The sequence below is a fragment of a genome (assembly GCF_019968985.1).
Source record: "MAG: Porospora cf. gigantea B chromosome Unknown PgB_NODE_303_length_23236_cov_101.866, whole genome shotgun sequence".
In the NCBI taxonomy this organism is placed as follows: domain Eukaryota; phylum Apicomplexa; class Conoidasida; order Eugregarinorida; family Porosporidae; genus Porospora; species Porospora cf. gigantea B.
In genome coordinates this window covers 1-23,236 of record NW_027178908.1, presented here as the reverse complement: position 1 = coordinate 23,236, position 23,236 = coordinate 1, and the positions used below count along the sequence as shown (strand labels likewise).

Genomic DNA, 23,236 nt, shown 5'->3' with positions numbered 1-23,236 from the left:
CCGCCCTGCTAAGAAGGAAGAAATCAGTATACGGAGGCCCTCTGCAGGTAAAACTGCAGAGAGACCCTCTCTTCACCCCAAACTCCACAGCCGAAGATCGGTTTTATGAAGCACGGAGATGTGGTCGTGAGATGGATCGACTGACGAAACTGAAATTTGTTTCGGCAGCGGACTACTATGCGAGGAGAATGAAGGACATCACCGAACGAACCGGAATTTCCATCGTTCAGGAAACTCCAAGAGCCGCAACAGCACCAACCACCGAGACACTCGAGGACGCGCACCCGTCAACAGCCGAATCCCCCGAAGGTGCGCAAGTACTAGCAGCTGACCTCCCCTAGATGGCCGCGGTGTGAAAGTGAGCATGCGATCTCACCTCCCCAAGACGGCCCGGAGGGGAGACAGTACCCAAGTAGCTACGACGGACGTGACAAGAGCCCACATCACGACTGGACTCACCACTAACCACCGCACAACCGCGAGCGCCAGGACTGGACTCACCTCAGAAGGAAGCATGATCGAGAGCAGATTCGCCCCCTCATCAACCGGACTAATCACAGAGGACGGCACAACCGGAAGCACGACCACCCCAACCACCGCTGGAACCGCAAAACACAAGGGCTTCTCGGCTCCGGTCACGAAAAGACACGCGGAGACCCATGTAATGAATCACAACAGCACGGAGGAAGGCACAATCACACGCACGCGATTCAATACCTCCGATGGAAACACAATTCCGGAGAGAACCTCGGCACCCACCCGGACCCCCAAAGGAGCCAATATAACGAACCGCTCCCTCAAAAGCATGCCTGCTCACACCGCCGCCGAAAGGGTAATCTACGACTGTATCCCTGCGCCTACACCGGAAAGACCCGGAGGAAAGACACAACCCTCCCATGACATCGGAAACCTGAACATTTCCACCGACTACAACCCCACTACTGGGCGCACGGGCGCGCCCACGGCGGCCGAAACTGCGACCTACGGGATCACCCCCACCCCCGCTCCCATCGCAACGGGAACGAACAAAGCAGACAACGCACCCGACAGCACGCCAGCCCACGCGGCGGCCGGAACCACAATCCACAGGAACTGCCTGATTCCCAACACAGCTGGGAAAGTCGAAAGCTCTCCATCCACCCAGGCAAACACGGAGGGGAACACGGCCGCTCACGCTGACAGCGTTGCTGGAAGCACGGGCGGGCCCACTACTGCGGCGACAGAAACCGACACGATTTATCCTACCCCCACCACCACGGAAACGAACACAGCCCACTGCACAATTGAGAGCTTGGTCGCCCGCTCGGTCGCTGGAAACGCAACTTATCACACCACCAAGCCCCGGCCACGACCAGAACCACGAAACACAAGAGCCTCGCGCCTCCCACTACGGCAGGAAACGACGACAGCACCCCAAAAAAGCCTCAACAGCTCGAACGGAAGTTCTGTCGCCAAGGACAATAACAAACCTGCGCGCTTGGCCGCGCCCCTAGCGACTCAAACCCCAATCCCTGACAGAGCCTCGGCATCTGCCTCAATCCCCAAAGGAGCGAACACTGGTAACGGCCCTGTCGACAGTAGACCAGCTCCCTCGCAGGTAGGACCCGCCGATAACACCCCACCCACACACAAAAGTAAGAACCCAAACACCGTCACCCACTACAAATCGACAGCCGGGCGCATGCGTGTGCTCGCCGTCGCAGGAACAACGACCCTCGTGATAATTACCACTCCCGTCCATATCACTAAGGGAACAAATAGAGAGGACGACACGATTAACAGCGCGCCTGCCCATGCCACAGCCGGAACTGCAATCCACGGGAACACCCCGGCTCCCACAACAGCCGGGAAAGTCGAAAGTGCCCTAAACACCCACGACAGCACGATGGAAAGCACTGCTGCCCACTTCGACAAAGCAGCTGAGACCAACGGTACGCCCACTACTACGGCAACAGCAAATAACGCGACTATCCCCACCTCTACCACCATGGAAATGAACATTGCCCACTGCTCAATCGAGAGCTCGCTCGACGGCGTGGCAGCTGGACAGGCAACTTATTTCACCACCAAGACGAGACCCGCAACCCACCTGAGTGCAACCCCGGCCACCGCTAGAACCACAAAATACGAGAGCCTCGCGTCACCCTCCATAGCTGGGAATGCAGACAGCACCAGAAAAAGTCTCAACAGCACTGGCGGAAGTTCCGCCACTTACGACAACGACAAACCTGCGTGCTTTGCCGCGCCCATAGCGGCCCGAACCCCAACCTCAGACAGAGCCTCTGCATATCCCACAACCCCCAACAGAGCGAACACCGAGAAGGACAGCTGGCCAGCTCCTACACCAGTGGGACCCACTGACAACACCCCACCCACACACAATAGCACGAACCTAATCTGCGTCACCGACTACAAATCGACAATCGGGCGTATGAGCGCGCCCGCTGCCGCAGGAATGGCGACCCACGCAATAATTATCATCTCCGCCCACGCCGCTATGGGAACGAACAAAAAGGACGACTCCACCAACAGCAAGCCTGCCCATGCCGCAGCAGGGACCGCAACCGACGGGAACACCCCGGATCCCACAACAGCCGGGAAAATCGAAAGGGCCTTAACCACCCTCGACACCGTCACCTACTACAAATCGACAATCGGACGCATGAGCGCGCCCGCCGTCGCAGGAAAGGCGACTCTCGCGATAATTAGCATCTCCGTCCATGTCGCGACGGGGATAAACATAGAGGACGACACCACCAACAGTACGCCTGCCCAGGCCGCAGCCGGAACTGCAACTCACGGGAGCACTCCTGCTCTCACAAAAGCCGGGAAAGCCGAAAGGGCCCTAAACACCCACGACAACACGAGGGAGAGCACGGCTGCTCACGTCGACAGCACAGCGGAATCCACTGGTACGCCCACAACTATGGCAACCGCAACTGACGCGACAACTCCTACCTCCACCACCGCGGAAACGAACATCACCCACAGGTCGATCGAGAGCTCGCTCGCCAGTGCAACCGCCGGATATGCAACCCACCACACCACCACTGCGAGAACCGCAACCCACCAGAGCACAGTCTCTGCCACTTCCAGAACCATAAATCTCAAGAGCCACACAGCAATCGACACGACAGGTCGCAAGAAAAGCACCCCAAAAAGTCACATCAACATGAACGAAAGCCCGGCCGCAAACGTTGACTGCAAATCAGGGTGCACTGCCGCGCTCTCGGCTGCTCGTACCCCAACTCCAGAGACAACCAATGGACCGAAAGCCGAAAACGGACCTGCGGACAGCATGCCATCTCCCGCACCGGAACAACCCGACGAACATACACCACCCACTAAAGAAACAACGAACTCCTCCACCACTGGCTCAAAGGTAACCCCTACTTCTGCCGCAAGGAAACAAGCACAGAGCGAGCTCGCGGGGACCACCGCCAGAGATGCAACCAACTACTACATCACAGTGAGTACTACAACCTGCGAGAGCTCAACCTCTGCCAAGAACGGAGCCACTACCCTCAAGAGCTGCCACACAACCGCCGAGGTAGGACAACCATCCACTTGCGAACGGAAGGAAGAAAGCACACTCGCTAAGCTGGGAGGCACGCACGCGTGCACCGCCGTCCCGAACTCGGCGAGAATTACTCCTCACCTTGATACCGCTGCACCCACCCCAATTTCCGCTGAAGCAAAAAATGAGACCTGCTCGGTCGTGAGCACGGAGAATCGCGCTACCACCAAAACGGCAACCTGTCACTCCACCACAGAGAGAACAGCAATCGACGAGAGCCCAGCCTCGACCAATACCAGATCTACAAATCACGAGAGCTCCATTGTACTCACTACGGAAGGGCCAGCGGACAGCACCCCAAGTAGGCAGAACTGCCCAAACGGAAGCCTTGCCGCGAAACACATTTGCACGACTGGGCGCATTGGCGCGCACACTGCTGCTCGAACGCCTATCAACGAGAAAACCCCTACCCCAGCCCGGGTCACCACTGCAACGCACTCGAAAAACCGCTTGCTTGAGAGCACGCCCACCCTCGCCGCGGCGGGGCATACTTACTACGACACCACCGCCGCTCGAACAACATATGGCAAGAAGACCTCCGCCCCACCCACGGGAAGACTCTCCTACTGCTCACCAATCCTCAAAAAGATCGCGAACACCTCAGCTAAATACAATGAGAGCTCACGGGAACGGGCGGAGGCCGGATCTACTATCAAGGGGTGCAGTCCCGCTCCCACCACGGCTGGACCAGCCGCGATCTCGCCAAACACTCAAAACAGCACTAAGGGAAGGAAGGCAACTAACCACCTCAGCGACACCGGTGCGCCCACCACGGAAACCGTAACCCACGTGACCACTCTCTCCACCGCCCCTCGCACCCCGGAATTGAACACCGCCGACAGCACACCCGAGAGCATGCTCGCCTGTACTACGACCGGAAATGAGGGCAACTACACCACCAAGGCGAGTTCCGAAAACTACGGAATCACCGCCTCCACCACCGCGGGAGCGGCAACACGCATGAGCAGACATACACCGACCACAGCAGGACATCCAACCACACTCGGACGATCGAATGAAAATACCCCCCTGAACTCGGGTAGCACCACCGACTGCTCTAATAGCCCCACGACGGCTAAAACTACTACAGAAGACGAAACCTCAAGATCGGCCCTAAGCTCGGCCAAAGTGAACACTAAAAACTGCTCGACCGAGAGCACGTCCGAGCGTACCGCTGGCGCAAACGCAACTCACCAGACCACCAAGGCGAGAGCTGCCTTTCAAGAAAGCTCAGCCCCTGCAACCACCAGAACGACAAATCACGAGAGCCCCGCACCTCCCACAAACGCCGGACATATTGTCACCACCCCTATCAACCTATACAGCAACAACGGAAGCTTGGGCGCTAGCAAGGACAGGACTAATCTCCGCACTGGGGAGCCAACCGCTCGATTGACCACTGAAGAGGGAACCTCCACATACGACCCGGTCACCACCGAAACGAACGCAGGGGGCGGCTTCACCGAGAACACGCCCGCTCGTGCCGCGACGACACGGAGAAATCACGGCGCCACCACCGCCCGAACGGCAACGGACGAGAGCTCCTCCTCCCCCGCCACGGCGGAACTCATAGGTAGCAAGCCGACCCTGCAAGGCAGAACCAACGACAGCACCTCGGTGAACCACGGTGAGAGCACGCTGGCCAAGAAGGAGGCCGGGAAGGAAATCCACGGGAGCACCTCAGCACCCACCACGGCTGAATCTGCTGGAAATGACCCAACCTGGAACGACAGAACGACGGACAGCACGTCGATGAAGAACGGCACCACAACTGAGCGCACGGCGGTCCCCTCCACGGCGGGAACCACAACCCCGGCAAGAATCCCTGCATCTGCTCCAATCCCCACTGGGGCGAGCGCGGAAGACGGATCGGTAGACAGCACGCTTGCACGGGTCGCCAAGGGAACGGCAATTGATGACAACATCTCCAATACGGAAGGACCGGACAGAAGTCCACACACCGACGACAGCATGAACCCAAGCACCTCCTCTAGCCACGACCGGCGCACGAGTACACCCACGACTGCGGGAACCACAATAGACGCAGAAACTCGCACCTTCGCCCCCAGTACGACGGGCACAACCAAGAACAAACCTGCCCACACCGCAGCCGGCACCGTAATCTACGAGACCTCTGGGCCCAAACCAGGCGCGCCCACAACTGAGGCAACAGTGACTTCCGCCGCAACCCCCATCTCCGTCCTAATCACGACGGGAACAAACACGTCCGAGAACACAATTCTAAGCACGTCGGCCAGCGCGGAAGCTGGAACGGCAACGCATGAAACCACTACATCCAGAATCTCAACCCACAAGAGCGGCGTCTCCACCGAAGCCGGAACGGCAAGCCAGGAGAACATCTCTAGCTTTACCACGGAAGGACTGGCGAAAGGCACCTCAACCACGAGTAACAGCACCGCTGGATGCTCCGCGGCCCACGGCGACTGCCCAAAGGAGCGCACCGAAGCACCCACCATGGCCGGAACGGCTATCCACGAGATATCACCTACCTCGGTTCCCACCAATAGGAGAACAAACACGGCCAATAGAACAACCGGTACGTCGTCGTCCTGCGCCGAGGCGAGCACTGCAATATACGAGAGCCCCGTTCCCACCGCTACCGAAACCCCTGACAGCGCACCAACCACCCAGGCCAGAGCGAAAGGAGGCATCCGCGCAATCCACGAGTCCCGAAGAGAGGGCACTAGCGTGCCCACCACGGCGGGAACCGCACTGGACGGGAACACTCTCCACCGAACAACAGAAGGACTAGCCGACTGTACGGAAACCGCCAAGGACAGCTTGAACCAACACACCGCGGCTCAGGCCACGACCGGACCGAATGCGGCAGAGAACACTGGGAGCACGGCAGCCTGCGCCAAGTCGAGAACGGCAACGCGTGATCCCACCCCCACCGACAAGGCGACTCAAGAGAGAATTGCTCTCACCTCTGCGGGAACCCCTGTCAAGATACAAACCATCTACGACAGCCCGAAGGATAACGCATCTGGACCTACTGAGGCAGGACTGATCGACAGCCCTCCTGACACCCATGACAGCACGTGCAAAGAAACACCAGCCAATCACGGAGGAAAAAAGGAAGGCACGGACACGACCTCCAAAGCAGAAACAGCAACCCACGTGATAATACCCACAAGACAGGAAGAAAACGCCCGGAAAAAACACTACAGCACGAACGGAAGCCCGGCCGCCAAGCTGGACAGCAAATCTGTGTACAATGCCGCGCTTACGGCTGCGCGAACCTCAAGTCCAGAGATGACCTCCGCACCCGACTCAACCCCCAATGGACCGAACTCGGGGGACGGGCCTGCCTACAGCTCGCCGGCTCTCACACCGGAAGGACCAGGTGAAAATAAGCCACCCACTCATAAAAGCACGATCTCTCCCACCAAGCATTCCACAACCGGGTGCACAGGCGCGCCCTCCGAGGCCGGACCTGTGATCTCCATGATAATCATCATCACCACCCCAATCCCCTTGGCCACGGGAATGAACAAAGCAGACTGCTCAACCGACAGCTGGACCGCCTATGCTGCAGCCGAAACGGCAACCCACGGGAACTCCCCTGCTCCCTCCACAGTTGGAAAAACAACAAGCACTCCAACCACCCAAGACAGATCTGAGGAAAGCACGGCAGCTCACGGCGACGACGCAGTCGAACGTACTGGCGTACCCACACTTCCGATGAACACCGCCTACAACACAACCGAGAACGCGCCCCCCCGCGCAGTGGCGGGCAATGCAAACCGCACCACCACCGCGAGGATTGCAACCCACGAGAACGCAACCCCCGCCACGGCAAAAACTAGAAATCACGGGAGCCTAGCAGCACCCGCTATGGCAGGACACGCAAATAGCGCCCGGAAAAGGCTTAACAGCACGAACGCAAGTCCCGTCGCTAACGCCGACAGCAAAGCCATAGGCACCACTGCGCCTACGGCGGCTCGAGCCTCAGTCCCTGTGAGGACACCCGCTTCCGCCTCAACCTCCAACGGAGCGGAGAACTGCCCTGCAGACAGCACCCCTGCTCCTTTGGAAGGACCAGCTGACGGAAACGTGCCCACTCACGGCATTACAAACTTATCCCCACCACCATGGAAACAAGCACAGAGCGTGCCCGCGGGGGCTGCCGCCGGAGATGCAATTAACTACACCATCAAAGCGAGCACCACAACTCACGAGAGCAAAGCCTCCGCCACAAACGGAGTCACGACGTTCGAGAGCAGCCATGCACCTGCCATGACAGGACAACCAACCACAAACGAACGAACGAAAGGAAGCACTGCTGCCAATTTCGAAGGCTTGAATGTGCGCACCGCCGTTCCTTACATGGCTGGAACCACTACTCACCTAGCTACCTCGGCACATACCCAGACAACCGCGGAAGCGAATGGAGATAACGGCTCGGTCGTGAGCACGGGCGACCGCGAGGCCGCTAGAAAGGCAACCTGTCAGTACCGACTAGCGGACAGCACTCCAACCAGGCACAACGGCTCTTACGAAAACCCCGCCACCAAACGCGACAGCACGACCGGGCGCATGGGCGCGTCCACCACTACCCGTACGGCTACCAACGAGAGAACCCCTACCCCCGTCCTGATCACGAATGAAACACGCACGAAAAACGGCCTGCTTGAGAGCTCACCCACCCTCACCGCGGTAGGGAACAAGTATTACGAAACTACCACCGCTCGAACAGCTAATGGAAAGAGGACCGCTGCCCTCACCACGGCAGGACCCCTCGACAGCTCACTAACCCTCTATGACAGCACGATCACAAGCACCTCAGATAACTACGCTGAAGGCACACGTGATCAGGCGGTGGCCGGAACGGCAACCAAGGGGTGCACTCCCGCTCCCACCATGGCGGGACCAACCGCAATCACTCCAACGACGAAGGACAGCACAAGCGAAAGGACTGTGCCTAATTGCCTCAGCGACACGGGCGCGCCCAGGACGAGGGAAACTACAACCCACATGACAACTCCTACCACGGCCCCTCGCACCACGGAACCAAACACTGCTGACAGCAAAAGTGAGAGCACGTTCGCACGTAATATTGTCGGAAAAGAGAGTGACTATACCACCACGGCAAGATTCGGGAATTATGGAAGCATCGCCTCCACCACCGTTGGAGCGGCAACTCGCACGAGCAGGCGTACACCCTCTGCGGCGGAGCACCCAATCACACACGGACAATTGAAGGAAGGCACTCCCTCTAGCTCCGAGGGTACTACTGAGTGCTCCATGAGCCCCACGACAGGAAAAACGGCCACCCACGACGGAACCGCAGGATCGGCCCTAACCTATGCTGAAGGGAACTCAGGAAACTGCTCGACTGGAAGCACACTCGCGAGTGCTGCCGACGGAAACGCAACTCACCCCACCGCCTTGGCGAGAGCTGCAAGTCACGAGAACTCAGCCCCGGCAACCACTAGAACAGCTAATCACGAGAGCCTCTCACCACCCACCAACGCAGGACATGCTGAAAACACCCCAACCAACCACAACAGCAATAACGGAAGCTCAGTTTACATCAATGACGGCACCACTCTTCGCACCGGAGCGCCAACTGCACGAATGGCTGCCGACGAGAGAACATCCACCTGCGTCTCAGTCACCACCGGAATGAACAAAGGGAGCGGCTCAACGGAGAGCACGCCCGCGCGAGCTGCTACTAGACCTAGAAATCACGGCGCCACCACCGCCCGAGTGGCAACGGACAAGAGCACCTCAGCCCCCACCACAGCTGGAACAATTGGCAGCACGACAACCCTGCACGGCAGAACGAAAGATAGCACCGCCGCTAATTACGGTGAGAGCGAGCCTACCCAGAAGGATGCCGGAATGGCAACCCGCGAGAGCACCTCGGCACTCACCACGGCTGGACCTGCCGACAAGAATGCACGAACGACAGAATACACCACAAACGACAGAAACACGGAAAGCACAACTGAATGCATGGTGGTCCCCCCCTCTGCTGGAACCACAACCCCGGAAAGAACCCCTGCATCTGCTCCGATCCCCTCTGGAGAGAACACGGGAGACGGCTCGATCGACAGCTTGCACGCACGCGTCGCCGTGGAAACGTTAAGCTATGATAACATCTCTGCACCCACATCGGAAGGACTCGACAGAACTCCACCCTCCCACGACAGCACGAACCCGAGCACCTCCACTAGCGACGACCGGTGCACAGGCACGGCTGGAATCACAATTGACGCGAAAACTCCTACCTTAGTCCCCACTACGACGGGTACAACCGAGAGTAAACCCGCCCGCGCTGCAGCCGGAACTGCAACCCACGGGACTCCTCGGCCTAAACCAGACGCGCCTACAACTACGGGAACAGCGTCTCACGCCAGCACCCCCACCTTTGCCCCCATCACTAGGGAGACAAATACTTCCGAGAACACAACAGAAAGCACGTCGGTCTGTGCGGAAGCAGGAACGGCAAAGCATGACACCACCACAGCCAGAACTTCGACTCACCAGAGCAGTGTCACTGCAGCTGGAAAGACAATCCAAGAGTACGTCTCCATATCCTCCACGGCAGGACCTGCGAAAGGCACCCCAACCACCCACAATAGCACCGTTGGAGGCTCTGAGGCCCACCGCGACTGCACAATGGAGTGCACTGACGCGCCTAAGATGGCCGGGAAGGGAATCCGCGCGATAATACCTACAAACGAGAGAACGAACACAGCGGACAGAACAACTGGGAGCACGACCTCCTGCGCCGCGGATAAAACTGAAAAGCACACCCCTATCATAGCCAGCACTGCAATCCACGAGAGCCCCGCTCCCTCCGCTGCCGAAACCCCTGTCTGTGCATCAACCACCCACGCTAGAGCGAAAGGAAGCATCCGCGCAAACTACGAGACCCTACGGGAGGACACCAGCGCGCCCACGATGGCGGGAACCACAATAGACGGGAACACTTCGGCCCGAACCACTCAAGGACAGGCCGACGACACGACAACCGCCAACGACAGCACGAATCAACGCACCTCTGCGAACTACGAGAGTGCAGATGACCACAAATGGGCGCCCGCCCCTGACCGAACTACCACCGGCAAGAGAACTCCCATTCCAGCCAATGCCTCGAACACGGCCGATAGCACTATCGAAAGCATGGCAGCCAGCGCCCACACGAGAACTGCAACACACGACCCCGCCCCTACCGTTACCGCGACTCTTGAGAGAATCGCCCCCACCACCGCGGGAACCTGTGTCAATCTACAAACCATCTACGACAGCACTAAGGAGAGCACTCCAGCCGACCCGGCAAATGCAGATCACAATAACACTCTCGAACCTACCGAGGCAGGACTGGTTGACAGCACCCCTGACACTCACGACAGCAAGCAAAGAGGCACACCAGCCAACTATGGCTGCACAAAGGAAGGCACCGGCACGCCCACCAAGGCAGAAACAGCAACTTATGTAATAACACTCACCTATACCCGAACCACTACGGAGACGAACACCGAAGACAGAACAACCGGGAGCAAGCACGCCCAGGCCGACGGGGGCACTGCAGCCCACGTCAGTACCTCCGCGCACACGATGACAGGATCATACAGTACCACAACAACTAATGACAACACGAAGGATAGCACCCCTGCGAACTCCCAAAGTAGTACGCACAAATGCACTGCTGAGAACCATGACAGAGCGACTGAGTGCACCGGGACACCCACCAACGCCGAAATTAAGATCCCGGAGATAACCCTCACCTCCTTCCCGACTGCGAGAGGAACAAACACAGCGGGTAGCACGCTCGCACGCCCCACCGCCGGAAAGGTAACCTACTACACAACCACCGGGCGGACCGCGATCTTCAAGAACGGTGCATCCACCACTGCGGGAGCGGTAACAAGCGACCCTACTGCAAGAACTGCGACTCACGAGAGCACTGCTCCCACCGCAACGGAAGCTCCTGTCGCCACTCCAACCACCTACGACAGGGCCGGAGGCGATACCCTTGCAAAATACGGAAGCGCCCCCACCACAAGTGGAAACTCAATCCACGTGAGCGTCTTGGCTCAAACCAACAAAGGACCCGCCGGCAGCACGGATACCAAGCACGACCGCACGAACCTAAGCAAGGCGGCCCAGAACAACGGCACCGCTGAATATACGAGCGAGCCTACGAACACAGTAAATGCGACCCACGCGAGAACTCCCACCTCTGTCCCTACCACGACGGGAACGAACGCTGCTGAAGACATGTCTGAGAGCGAGGTAGCCTGTGCTGAGCACGGAACTGCACTTCACTACACAACCAATGCTGGAACTGCAGTACGCAAGAGCATCGCCCCTACAAGTGCTCTCTACGAGAGCACCTCTACACTTACCACTGAAGGACCAGCTAATTGCACCTCGGTCACCCACAACAACGAAACCGGATGGTCTGCTACCAAGGGCGACAGCTCTATCGAGCATAACGACGCGCCCACCGAGGTCCGAACTGAAACCCCTGCCCAACTCACGACCGTCATGAAAACTTTCACCCTGGTCAAGCCCAACACCGAAATGGACAAAGCGAACAGCACTGTTGAGGGAACGCACGCCTACGCCATAGCGAGAACGGAACAACCCACGGATACAGAACTCACCACCGCATCCGATCTGACGGCTGACACGAGAAACACTGCTGACCTACCTACGTCTAGAAAGGAAAACATTACCGCCATGGAAATGACTAGTGGAATTCCTCAGTCCGACCTCGACTCCAATTCGGGGACCCCGGACTGGGGAGATAGAGGATCTAACGACTTGACAATGACCCGCGGGAGAACTACGCAGAACCAAGACATCAGAGGTGAGGCGCTCGGCAGGAAACCCCCCACTATCACGGGAATTTCGGCCGGAACTCTTCTCACAGGCCCTGACTCCAAGCCAGAGATCCTGGAGACCACCGGATTGGGCCGACACACCAGAGACACGACCGAACCATTCGAGAACAGCGTAGGATCTCTCAAGTCCAGGAAAACCACTGCTCAAACTAAGCTCACCAACCACAACGTAGATGCAAGGCTCCATACGCTCCACGACTACTTCAGAGGCACCGCAGAGCAAGCCTCGTTCACGACGGGAAACCCCAATTCCACCAGAACCACCACCAGCGCCATCGACTCTAGAATCACAGCCGAACCGATAGACACTAGCATGGAACCTCTCACCACCGCAGGAACCACAGCGAGAGCCACTCGAGTGTGCCTAGACTGGAATCCGGAAACCCAGGCGACTGCCGCACTGACCCGAGATATTGGAGGAACTGACGTGCGGGTATCGGGTGGCACTGAAGATCTCACGAATAGAGAACTCACCACCGAAATCACCCTCACGGACCTCATCCCGGACTTTGAAATCCGGAAGAGGCTTGGACCAGACCGAGACGCTCATGGAAAAAAGAACCGAGTCGAGTTTGGCTCGGATGACCCAACCACGGCCGAAACCACCGCCAGAACGTCCCTCACCAACCCCAAAACCCATCAGGAGACCGACGAGCCGGAACGCGTGACGGGTCGGACCACCCCATCGGTAAATGGAACGCATCCGCCCGCCCGCACCGAAACCCAGGAGGGAACCGATACCTCCAACACCAGACAAAAGCTGGAGCGGCACAACCTGCACGGGAAGGATCGAGAGGTCAGTAGCGCGAATGGCTTGACGGTGGGGGAAACCTCTGCCGAAACCCACCCCACCAGCCTCAACTCTAACCTGACGACCCAAGAGGCGCCCGAGCTGAACCACGGAAAAAGAGGCGCCTCTGATGAGGTGGGGTGCGTCACGGAATACAGAACTCCACCCCCCCACGACCGCACGAACCCAAGCACCTCCACTAATTACGACCGGCACACCGGCGCGCCCTCGACTGCTGAAACCGCTACAGGAGCGAGAACTCTCATCCGTGTACCCTCTAGGACGGGTACAACAGAGGGTAAACTTGCCTGCGCCGCGGCCAACACTGCAATCAACGGGGCTCCTTCGCCCCAACCAGGTGCGCCCACAACCACGGCAACGGCGACCTCTGAGGTTTCTACGGTAACTTCTACCTCGGGCCCGATCTCTAAGGAAACGTATGACACCACCAAAACTAGAATTCCAACACACAAGAGCAGAGTCTCCACCGCAGCCGAAACGTCAAACCAGAAGAACCTCGTTATACCTACCATGGCAGGACCTGCGATAGGAACCCCAACCACCCATAAGAGCACTCCTAGAAGCTCCACAGCCCACCGCGACTACTCAACAGAGCATACCGGAGAGCCTACTAGGGCTGGAACGGCAATCCACGCGAGAACTCCCACCTCGGCTCCTACCTACAAGAGAACGAACACGGCTGACAGAACAACCGGGAGCATGCCCTCCTGCGCCGCGGATAGAACGGAAAAGCACACCTCTACCACAGCCAGAACCGCAATCTACGAGAGCCCCGCTCCCACCACTGTAGGAACCCCGGTCACCATGCAAACAATCTATGACAGCGCGAGGGAGAGCACACCTGTCGACTCGGAAACGCTTATATACTATGACTGCACCTCTGAACCCACCGAGGCAAGACTGGTAGACAGCACCCCTGACACACCGAATAGCACAAACGAGGGCGGGGTTCAAACACCGGCCAATTACGGCAGCAAAAAAGAGGGCACTGGAACGCCCTCCATGGCAACAACAGCAACTCACGCGAAAATACCCACCTACGCCCACATCACGGAGAAGAGCACGGACGACAGCAGAATCGGGTGCACGGACGCTCGGGCCGACAGGGGTACTGCATCTCAATACAGCACCCCCGAGCACTCGACGACTGGATCATACAGCACTACAACAACCAATGACGGCACGAAAGAGAGCACCCCCACTAATCACCGAAGCAGTATGCACAACGGCACCGCGGAGAACTACGATAGAACAGCTAAGCGCACTAGGGAAACCTCAAAGGCCGGAACTACTATCCCGAAGACAACCCACTCCCCCTCCCCGATAGCCACCAGAACGAACGCACCTGACAGCACAATAAAAAGCACGCTCGCTCGCCCCACGGCTGGAAAGGCAACTCTCTACACAGCTACCGGGCAGGCCACGATCGGGGAGAGCTTGGCACCCGCCACTGAGAGAACGGCAACACGCGACCCCACGGCAAACACCGCGATCCATGAGAGCACTGCTCCTACCTCAGCGGAAGCCCCCGTCGACACTCCAAATATCCCCGTCAGGGCCATAGAAATTGCCCTAGCAAACTACGGAAGCGCAGTAAAGTGTACCGGCGCGGCCTCCACTACAGGTACCAAAATCCTCGTGACAACACCCATCCCAGCACCCTTTACTACGGAACTGGGCGCAGCCGACTGCAAAGCCGAAGACACGGGTGCGTGTGCAGCGGCGGGCATTACAATGCACTGCACCTCCAAAGAGAAGACGGTGACACACGGGAGCATCGCCCACACCAAAGGAGGAACCGCAATCCATGAGAGCACATGGGCTCAAGCGAGCGAAGGACTCGCCGGCAGTACTGCAACCAAGCACGAGCGCACGAGACAAAGAAAAGCGGCCCAGAACAACAGCACTACCGAACACAAGGACTCGCCCCTGACTACGGTAAACGTGATTCTCGCGAGAACCCCCACCCCAGTCCCTATGACTACGGAAATGAACACGGCGGAAGGCTCGGCAGAGAGCAACGTAGCCTGGGCAGAGTCAGGAACCGAGAGAACTGCAACCACTACGGGGAAGGTATCCCACAAGAGCACCCCCTCACTCGCCGACTGCACTGCAATCTCCCACGACAACGTGACCAGAAGCTCCGCCTCCAATGGCGACTGCTCTGCCGAGTACAACGGTACGCCCAATGAGGTCCGAACGGACACCCTTGCCCAGCTCACGACTGCCGTGAAAACCCCTGCCCTCATCCAGTCCACCACCGAAACGGACACTGTGGACAACACTGCCGAGGGCGCTCTAACTTGCGCCATGGCGAGAACGGAACATCTCGCGGTCGAGGACATCACCACCGGAATTTCCCTCACCCACCTCAGCACCAGTACGGATCCTGGGAAGCCTCTCGACCTGGGCCGGAAGGCCAGAAGTACGGCTGGCACTAGGCACCTCGAGACTCGATCACCCCTGGCCATGGAACCCCCACCCACCGCTAGAAGTTCACCCACGGACCTCGGATCCCACCCGAGGGTCCGGGACTGCGATAAAAGAGGAGCCGCGGCCCGAACAGAGACCCACGAGACCCTCACGCTGAACCAGGGCAGCAGGGGTAACACTGACCCGACGGAGTCCGGTAAGGAAGATCTCACAAGCTCAGCGGGAATTGGGACGAGATCACTCACCCACACAGAAACCAAGGACGCAACCACAACCGACCGAACTGAGATCAGAAGGGAATCACGCACCGCTACGGCTACCACCACGGAAACCTCTCTTGCCGACCAAGAACTTACCCCGGCAATCCTGGGAACTCCAGACGCGGAACGTGACACTGCTGATTCGAACCCCGACTCGGAATATCCCAAACCCAGAGAAACCTCCGCCCGAACCAAGCTCACGAACCCCGACTCAGATAACGTGATTCGCACGGTCCTCGATCCAGACCGAGACAGCAGTGGCACAGCAAACCGAGCCACAAGGGACACGAGATACCCTGATGCCACGGTAACCCAAGTGGAAATTCCCTCCACACTGATTCTCGCTTCAACTCGGGAACCCCAGACCGCGACAGCTGAGAGACGGCGGACACGACTGTGGACGGCAGCAAACACTCGGCGGAGACTGCAATCACAGCTGGTCATCTCACCTACTGGCACTGACCCCAATACGGAGACCCCAGAGGGCGACAATCGAGGCATCGCCTATATGACGAGGCCTGACTCTAATCTCGAAACCCAGACACCTCTCCAACAGGAGCGTGACACAAGCGGTACTACCGATGTGACTAAGCCCGGCCATATACACCTCACCGTGACGGAGAGCACCACTGGTGCTTCCCTCATGGACCTCGTGGACCATTCCGGGATCTCGGATGAGACCCACCAGACTACAGCACGGAACCAACACTCCAGAGGCAATGTGTTCGGGAAGGAACCCCAGACGAAAACTAGAGCCGGAATTACTCCCACGGGCCCCAACTCACTGTCTGACACCCTGGAGACTCCCGAACTGGGCCGCGACCCTAGAGGCTCTGCCGACCTGAACGCGATCGGCGGGGAACCTCTCACTCCTGCGGAAACCAACACCGGAACTACACGCACGGACCTGCATCTGGGCTCGAACGCTACAGACACCACTGACCGGGCGGAGACGGGCTCGAAGCACACCACTGCAACGAATCCTACTGCGGGAAATATCCCCACGGACACGAAACTTTATCTCGACATCACCGTCAAGCACGAAAATGGGTACAGCACGAGTGTGCTCCGCGACACCAGAAGCACTGCCGTCGGAACGGAGATTGGAAACGAAATTACCACCGCGAAGGGAAGCACTGTACGAATTTCCCTCACGGACTCCGACCCGCAAGGGAACGATCGGAGGACACACGATCAGGGCGGCGACACCAGAGGCGCGGGTAACCCGACTGGATCCGGCAAGCTATACCGCATCATCATGAGCACGGCCGCAGGTGTTCCCGCTCCGGACTCCATCCCGAAGACCTCGGTCACCTTCGAACCGGGACGCGTGATCGGTGGAATCACCAGCCCATCGGAGACTAACATGAACCCACTCACCCACTGGGAAACTGAGTGCGGCATAGCCACCATTGGCACAGGCCCAAACCTGAAGCTACACGAGACTACGGTGCTGTACTACGCATTCAGAAGCACCGCTGCCACGAACGACATCGAGATCGGACCGCCCGACATTGGAGAAAACACACCTGGAACCATCGCGACGGATCCTAACTTGGATACGACCGACCTGTCCGCGCCCAGCAAGGACTCCCCAGAGGCCACGCACATCACAGACGGGGCTCTCCAAGTCGGAACCGCCACCCACCACGGCGCGACGGAGAGCTATCACGCCACCTGCCTCGACAAGTTCGAGAGTAATCACGCCGGAACGACTACTGGACCTACCGAAGGTACGACATGGACTACGCTGAACGGACGCAAAGCAGGAACCGTGACTCACCAAGGTTCGATAGAGAGCAACGTGGCCCGAAAGCAAGCCGGGTCTGACCAACACAACGACTCGATCGATAGCAACTTCGCCCGAAAGACGCATGGATTCATCGACGGTGAGATCAAGTGGAATCTCGCCCGCAGGATGGCTGGACGATCCGACTGCTCAATCGAGACTGGAACCATCGCTCACAACGACAGGACCGAGAGCAAATCCAGTAGTACGACCACGGGACTAACTGACTACCTGATCGAGAGCACGATTGCCCGATCCCTAGTTGGAATCGCCACCCACGACGACTTGATCGAGAGTAATGACGCCCGGAGTCAAGAAGGAATTGTCCTTAACTACGGCTTGAGAGAGAGCAATTCCGCCCATATCACGGCGGGACGCACCGACTGCTCAACCGAGAGCACCTGTGCCCGATCTACGCTAAGAACCGCCAACTACGACCCGACCGTGAGCAACTCTCCTCGAAAGACCACTGAGCTCATCGATCCCCTGATCGAGAGCAAAACCGACAAAAGTCAAGCAGGAATCTTCACTCACAATGACAGGGCCGAGAGCACTTTCGCTCCTACAACCACTGGGCTCATGGACCACTCGAAGGTGAGCATGCGTGCCCCAACCCCAGCTGGAACATTCGCACACCATGGCCCGACCGAATGCTACAAAGACGTGATCAAGAACCAAATCGCATATACGGCTATCGGACTCTTCGACTGCACAGGCGAGAGCATGACGGCCCAAAACCAAGTCGGCATCATCAGTTACAGTGACACGACCGAAAGGAATTGCGCCTGTACCATGACCGGACCACTCGCCTGCTCGATTCAGACTGGACCCAGCACTCAATACGACACGGCCGGCCATAACCCCGCCAGGAGCAACACTGGCCCCATCGACAGCCGGACGGAGAGTAAGGTTGCCCCGATCCAAGCGGGAATCGCACCCGACCACAACACGATTAAGAGCAAATTCGCACGCAGGGCTACCGGACCCATCGACTGCTCGATCAAGAGCAAGGCCGCCCGAATGCAAGCGGGACGGGCCGCGCGAGAGGATTCGATAGAGAGCAACTTTGCCCGCACTAACACGAGATTCACCGACTCATCGAGAGGAAGCAAGGCCGCCCGATTGCACACAGGAACCATCACGTATCTGATCGACAGCTACCTCAACCGCCCGACCAAGAGCAAGAGGGCCCCAACTCGAGCCGAAATCACCACTCACTACGCCACGATCGAGAGCTATCTCGCCCACTCGACCACTGGACACACTAAGAGCACGGCAGAGAGCGACCTCACCCGAACTAAATCGGAAACTGCCGAGCACATTGACTCGATCAAGAGCAATTCCGCCCGGCCGATTGCTGGACTCGACAACAAGACCGAAGGCAGGCCTACGCGATCCCAAGGAGGAATCGTCACGCGCTATGACTCGACCAAAAGCAATGGGGCCCACTCGGCAACTGCACCCTCCAACTGTATAAAAGAAAGTAGGGCTCCACAACGTCAACTCGGATTTACCCAGCGCATCGACTTGACCAAGAGCAAAGTCGCGCGCGCGACTGAACGAAAGGTCGCCCGAGTTCCTTTGATACCCGCCACGGAAGACAGTCGGATCGACAGCAATCCTGCCAGCACGACCATTGGTCCCATTGGCGGCCCGACCGAGAGCAAGATCGACCGAACGCTTCAGGGAACTACTATCCGCTACGGAACGATCGAGAGCAACTTCACCTGTGCGGCCACCGGAATCCTTGACCGCTCGAACGAGCGCACACGAGACCGAACTCAAGACAGAACCGGAACCCACGACGGTTTGATGGAGAGCACACTCGCTTGCATGACAACGACATGCACCAACTGCTCGATTGAGAGCAGGGCTACCCCAACCCAATCCGGATCTAATGCTCACTACGACACGGCCGAGAGCACATTGGCTCGGACGGCTACGGGACCCCCCAATGGCTCAATTGGAAGCAAGGAGGCCTTAACTCAATCTGGAACTACAACTTACCACGGCTCGACCGTGAACGCATCGGCGGCGACCTCGGCCGAAAAGGTAACGGCCGACAACCCAATCGAGAGTACCTCGGCCCGCTCCACCGACGGTACAACTGAGAGCGCCTCCGCCGAGACCTCAACCGAGAAGGGGATAGAGGCGGAAAAGGCAACGGAGGACAGCACAATCGCGATCTACTCGGCAAGTACCAAGGCCGGAGTTCACGGCAGCACCACAGACAGAGCTGGTGCTCAAACTATCGATGGGGCAACTATCGATAACGACTTAATACGGAGCACTCGTGCACTCACTACAGACAAACCCGCTGACGGCGCGTCAGAGAACACCCCTGCCGAGACTCCCGCGGAAGGAGCAATAGATGACTGCTCAATCGAGAGCACCTCGGCCCGAACCATTGCCTACCTCGTTGACAGCACCACCGAGAGCTCTCCCGCCACAATCGCGGCCACCAACTGGGCAGGACGGGGGGACTCCAATGAGCACCGAAAGGATGGGATCTTGGAAATCGCGCGCCTCCCCAAACACCGTAGAGCGCCAACGAACTGAAAGATCTAAGGATCCTGTACTGGAACGTGGACGGCCTCCAAACCAGTCGTGCGAAGGTTGAGGAGCTAATGCGCAAGCGCGGGCCAGACGTCGCACTCCTCTTCGAATGCAGACAAACAACGGTCCAACCACCGAGAGGCTTCCATCAATTATGGATACAGGAGACCTCCACCAGGAGGGGGGGAACTATCTGCTGGGTAAGACAAGACCTTAAATTTCTACCACTGCGCAAATATGCCACACCTGTAAACGAACGGACCTACCTCATAGAACTGATCGTTATCCAAATAGACAACACGATCATCGGAGGGGTATACATCTCACCCAAAACCCCCGCAACAGCGATGTCGGCACTGCTAGATCTGATGGCGCCCTACAAGAGGGGGCTGCTCGTGGGAGACTTCAACGCAAGACACAAAGACTGGTGCACTACGGATAAGCCACGAGGAAGGCTGCTGGCCAGAAGGGCGGCCGCCGAAGGATGGACCATCGTGGCCCCAAAAAAACCCACCTTCGTACAGGTGGGGGCGAGGACGGGAAAGTCCACCATCGACCTTGCGATGGTAAGAGGAGTGCACGTGCGACCCGTGGAAATGCTGGAAGAGGAAGAAGGACACAGACCACTCTGCATCACGGTAGTAGAGGGACGCCGATCTCTTCCAGAGATGGCAACCCTGAACGACAAAAGAAGGTGCCAGATGGCCAAAGACTGGTACAACACGGAAGGCCAAAAGATTGAGGCCTTAATCACGGACAGACAGACCGCACTCGATGAGGCCTACGCGGCCTACGAGAGCTTCGTCACACAACCCTTCCAACGGAAGACAAGGTACCCCTACCCCAAGGGGAGCCCTCTGGACAAAGAAATTGTGGACACAGCCGAATGCAAGAGACGAGCGCTGAGACGAGGCGATGCAGCGCTTGCCTCAACGTACAGACGCAAGCTCAGATCGCTAGTGCGCCGTAGGAGGCGCATGGTGGGGGATCGTACAACGCGAGCGGAGCCTCTGAGCTTGGCGGAAACTGCCAGACGAATCAGAAGCTGGACTGGCGCCCATGCAGAGAAGGCAGCCCTAGGGCAACACTTGGCACCTGACGACTTCAGACGCTTTCTCCAACAGCGCTCAGGCCCGGTCGCGGTCAACCTTGCCGAACCAACCGAAGATCCGCTACCCGAGGACTTTCTTCCGAGTCTAGAGAAGTCCATCAGGGCTGCGCCGAGAAACAAAGCAGTAGGAACAGACGCCATCAGGGCGGAGTTCCTTAAGCTAGCTCCACTGACTCATGCAAGAATCATCCTCCGTCTGCTCCGCAGAAGCCTCAACGAGGGCTCTCTACCCACGAGGTGGACAGAGGCCATTGTCAGGCCGCTCCTGAAGCCGGCGAAAGCAGCCTCAGAACCGGCATCCTACCGACCAGTGTCGATCCTCTCGCACGTTCGCAAGGTAGTAGAGGCATCACTTCTGAGGTACCTACTGGAAGCGTACCAGCCCCACACCGCTCAGTTCGCCTACATCCCGGGCAGGAGGATCCTGACGGCGGTGAAACAGGTGGACGCGGGGATTAGGCAGGGACTCGACACGGTCTGTCTCGACCTGACCGCGGCCTTTGACATGGTCGATAAACACCGCGTCGCCACCTACCTGAGACAAGTTGGGTTAAAGAAATCTCTGACATCGGCTGTTCTCCTCAAACTGTCATCGACTCGCAACATGATCAAGATAGGTAACACTATCTCACTGCCATTCTACACGTCGAGGGGTGTCCCCCAAGGAGGGTGCCTGTCCCCGGTCCTCTTCCTCTTCGTGATGGACGTCCTGGCGTCTAGAATATCCGCACAAGGGGCTCTACCGACGCTCTACTCTGATGACGTCGCTATCCAGGGAAACCCACGTCAGGTCCAACGAGCTCTGGACGAGACCCAGGAGTGGGAGTCGTCAGAAGGAATGAAGCTATCTATCACAAAAACTTGGGCGCTGGCGAATACGACTTTCACATTTAGGAACTGCGCGATCCAGAACCTCACGGAAGGGAGATATCTAGGACTAATCCTGGACCCTGGGGGCCTCAACTCCATGAGATCGGTGGCAAACCGTCTGAATCTGGTGGGAACTAGGGCCAAGCTGCTCCGATTCGCCGGTGGGGTTGATCGGAGATCGCACCCCATACGTCTCCGCAACCAACTACTCACCTTCGTGTGCGGAGCTGTGAGATACGGAGAGCAAGTCCTCAGTAGGGAGGCCATTACCGAGCTACGTCAGGCAATAGCGAACACGGTCACGCAAGCGTTTGGCCTGAAAAGATCCACATGGTCCACTCTGAAAGCACTGATCCGCTTCCGAGAAATTGGGCAAACACCCGCGGAATCCATGTTCGAGGCCGTCCAGACGGAAGCGACTCTGAGGGCCCTAGGCCGCACAGCATATAACACGGGGACCTCCACATTACTGAAGGCACTCCCAAAGGAAAGCGCATGGTTCCTCCTGCGATGGTGGACGGGCTTCTACCCGGACCCGCGGAAGTACGGAACGATCCGTGATAGATACACGCACAGAATCCACTGCTGGGAAACGCTGGCGAAGGCACCTAGCTGGAACAACATAGAGAAGCGACACATGATCCAAGAAACTGCCTGGCTGACAGAGGCAATCTACGGCGCGAACCCGGCACCGGCCCTCCCTCCCCCGACTACCTTGCAAAACCAAGGAACATGACCCGTCTCTGAACTACCCACAGTGAAGCGACTCCTTGCAGCCTCCCGGTAAGACATGTAATCAAGCAATGGTCGTGAACCGGCCTGGTGCCAGCCCGTGTATATGGTGCTACAACCCTCACTTCATTTGTATTTAGACAGCAGGACGGTGGCCCTGGTAGTCGGAATCCGCTAAGGAGTGTGTAACAACTCACCTGCCGAATGCAGTTACC

At 58.1% G+C, this 23,236-nt stretch overlaps 11 protein-coding genes across 11 annotated transcripts; 2 read left to right on the top strand and 9 right to left on the bottom strand.

Annotated features, from left to right (window-relative positions):
- Positions 1 to 805: 805 nt before the first annotated feature.
- Positions 806 to 20,311, top strand: KVP17_005167 (uncharacterized protein; the record flags this gene model as incomplete). Its single annotated transcript, XM_068514973.1, has 2 exons — positions 806 to 12,425; positions 12,489 to 20,311. The coding sequence occupies 2 exons, from the start codon at positions 806 to 808 to the stop codon at positions 20,309 to 20,311; spliced, it is 19,443 nt and encodes a 6,480-aa protein (XP_068375638.1).
- KVP17_003734 (uncharacterized protein) lies at positions 2,884 to 3,102 on the bottom strand (the record flags this gene model as incomplete). The annotated part of the gene is made up of 1 exon (XM_068521345.1): positions 2,884 to 3,102. The coding sequence occupies one exon, from the start codon at positions 3,100 to 3,102 to the stop codon at positions 2,884 to 2,886; it is 219 nt and encodes a 72-aa protein (XP_068375636.1).
- KVP17_003733 (uncharacterized protein) lies at positions 5,080 to 5,550 on the bottom strand (the record flags this gene model as incomplete). The annotated part of the gene is made up of 1 exon (XM_068521344.1): positions 5,080 to 5,550. The coding sequence occupies one exon, from the start codon at positions 5,548 to 5,550 to the stop codon at positions 5,080 to 5,082; it is 471 nt and encodes a 156-aa protein (XP_068375635.1).
- On the bottom strand, positions 5,701 to 6,249 carry KVP17_003730 (uncharacterized protein; the record flags this gene model as incomplete). The annotated part of the gene is made up of 1 exon (XM_068521341.1): positions 5,701 to 6,249. One exon carries the CDS (start codon positions 6,247 to 6,249, stop codon positions 5,701 to 5,703), a length of 549 nt encoding a protein of 182 aa, XP_068375632.1.
- On the bottom strand, positions 10,087 to 10,464 carry KVP17_003727 (uncharacterized protein; the record flags this gene model as incomplete). Its single annotated transcript, XM_068521338.1, has 1 exon — positions 10,087 to 10,464. The coding sequence occupies one exon, from the start codon at positions 10,462 to 10,464 to the stop codon at positions 10,087 to 10,089; it is 378 nt and encodes a 125-aa protein (XP_068375629.1).
- On the bottom strand, positions 12,658 to 12,960 carry KVP17_003731 (uncharacterized protein; the record flags this gene model as incomplete). Its single annotated transcript, XM_068521342.1, has 1 exon — positions 12,658 to 12,960. The coding sequence occupies one exon, from the start codon at positions 12,958 to 12,960 to the stop codon at positions 12,658 to 12,660; it is 303 nt and encodes a 100-aa protein (XP_068375633.1).
- Positions 13,453 to 13,782, bottom strand: KVP17_003735 (uncharacterized protein; the record flags this gene model as incomplete). Its single annotated transcript, XM_068521346.1, has 1 exon — positions 13,453 to 13,782. One exon carries the CDS (start codon positions 13,780 to 13,782, stop codon positions 13,453 to 13,455), a length of 330 nt encoding a protein of 109 aa, XP_068375637.1.
- KVP17_003726 (uncharacterized protein) lies at positions 15,094 to 15,582 on the bottom strand (the record flags this gene model as incomplete). The annotated part of the gene is made up of 1 exon (XM_068521337.1): positions 15,094 to 15,582. One exon carries the CDS (start codon positions 15,580 to 15,582, stop codon positions 15,094 to 15,096), a length of 489 nt encoding a protein of 162 aa, XP_068375628.1.
- On the bottom strand, positions 17,158 to 17,376 carry KVP17_003728 (uncharacterized protein; the record flags this gene model as incomplete). Its single annotated transcript, XM_068521339.1, has 1 exon — positions 17,158 to 17,376. One exon carries the CDS (start codon positions 17,374 to 17,376, stop codon positions 17,158 to 17,160), a length of 219 nt encoding a protein of 72 aa, XP_068375630.1.
- KVP17_003732 (uncharacterized protein) lies at positions 18,589 to 18,891 on the bottom strand (the record flags this gene model as incomplete). The annotated part of the gene is made up of 1 exon (XM_068521343.1): positions 18,589 to 18,891. One exon carries the CDS (start codon positions 18,889 to 18,891, stop codon positions 18,589 to 18,591), a length of 303 nt encoding a protein of 100 aa, XP_068375634.1.
- Positions 20,312 to 20,655: 344 nt separating the features above from the next.
- KVP17_003729 (uncharacterized protein) lies at positions 20,656 to 23,025 on the top strand (the record flags this gene model as incomplete). Its single annotated transcript, XM_068521340.1, has 1 exon — positions 20,656 to 23,025. One exon carries the CDS (start codon positions 20,656 to 20,658, stop codon positions 23,023 to 23,025), a length of 2,370 nt encoding a protein of 789 aa, XP_068375631.1.
- Between the last annotated feature and the right edge of the window lie 211 nt (positions 23,026 to 23,236).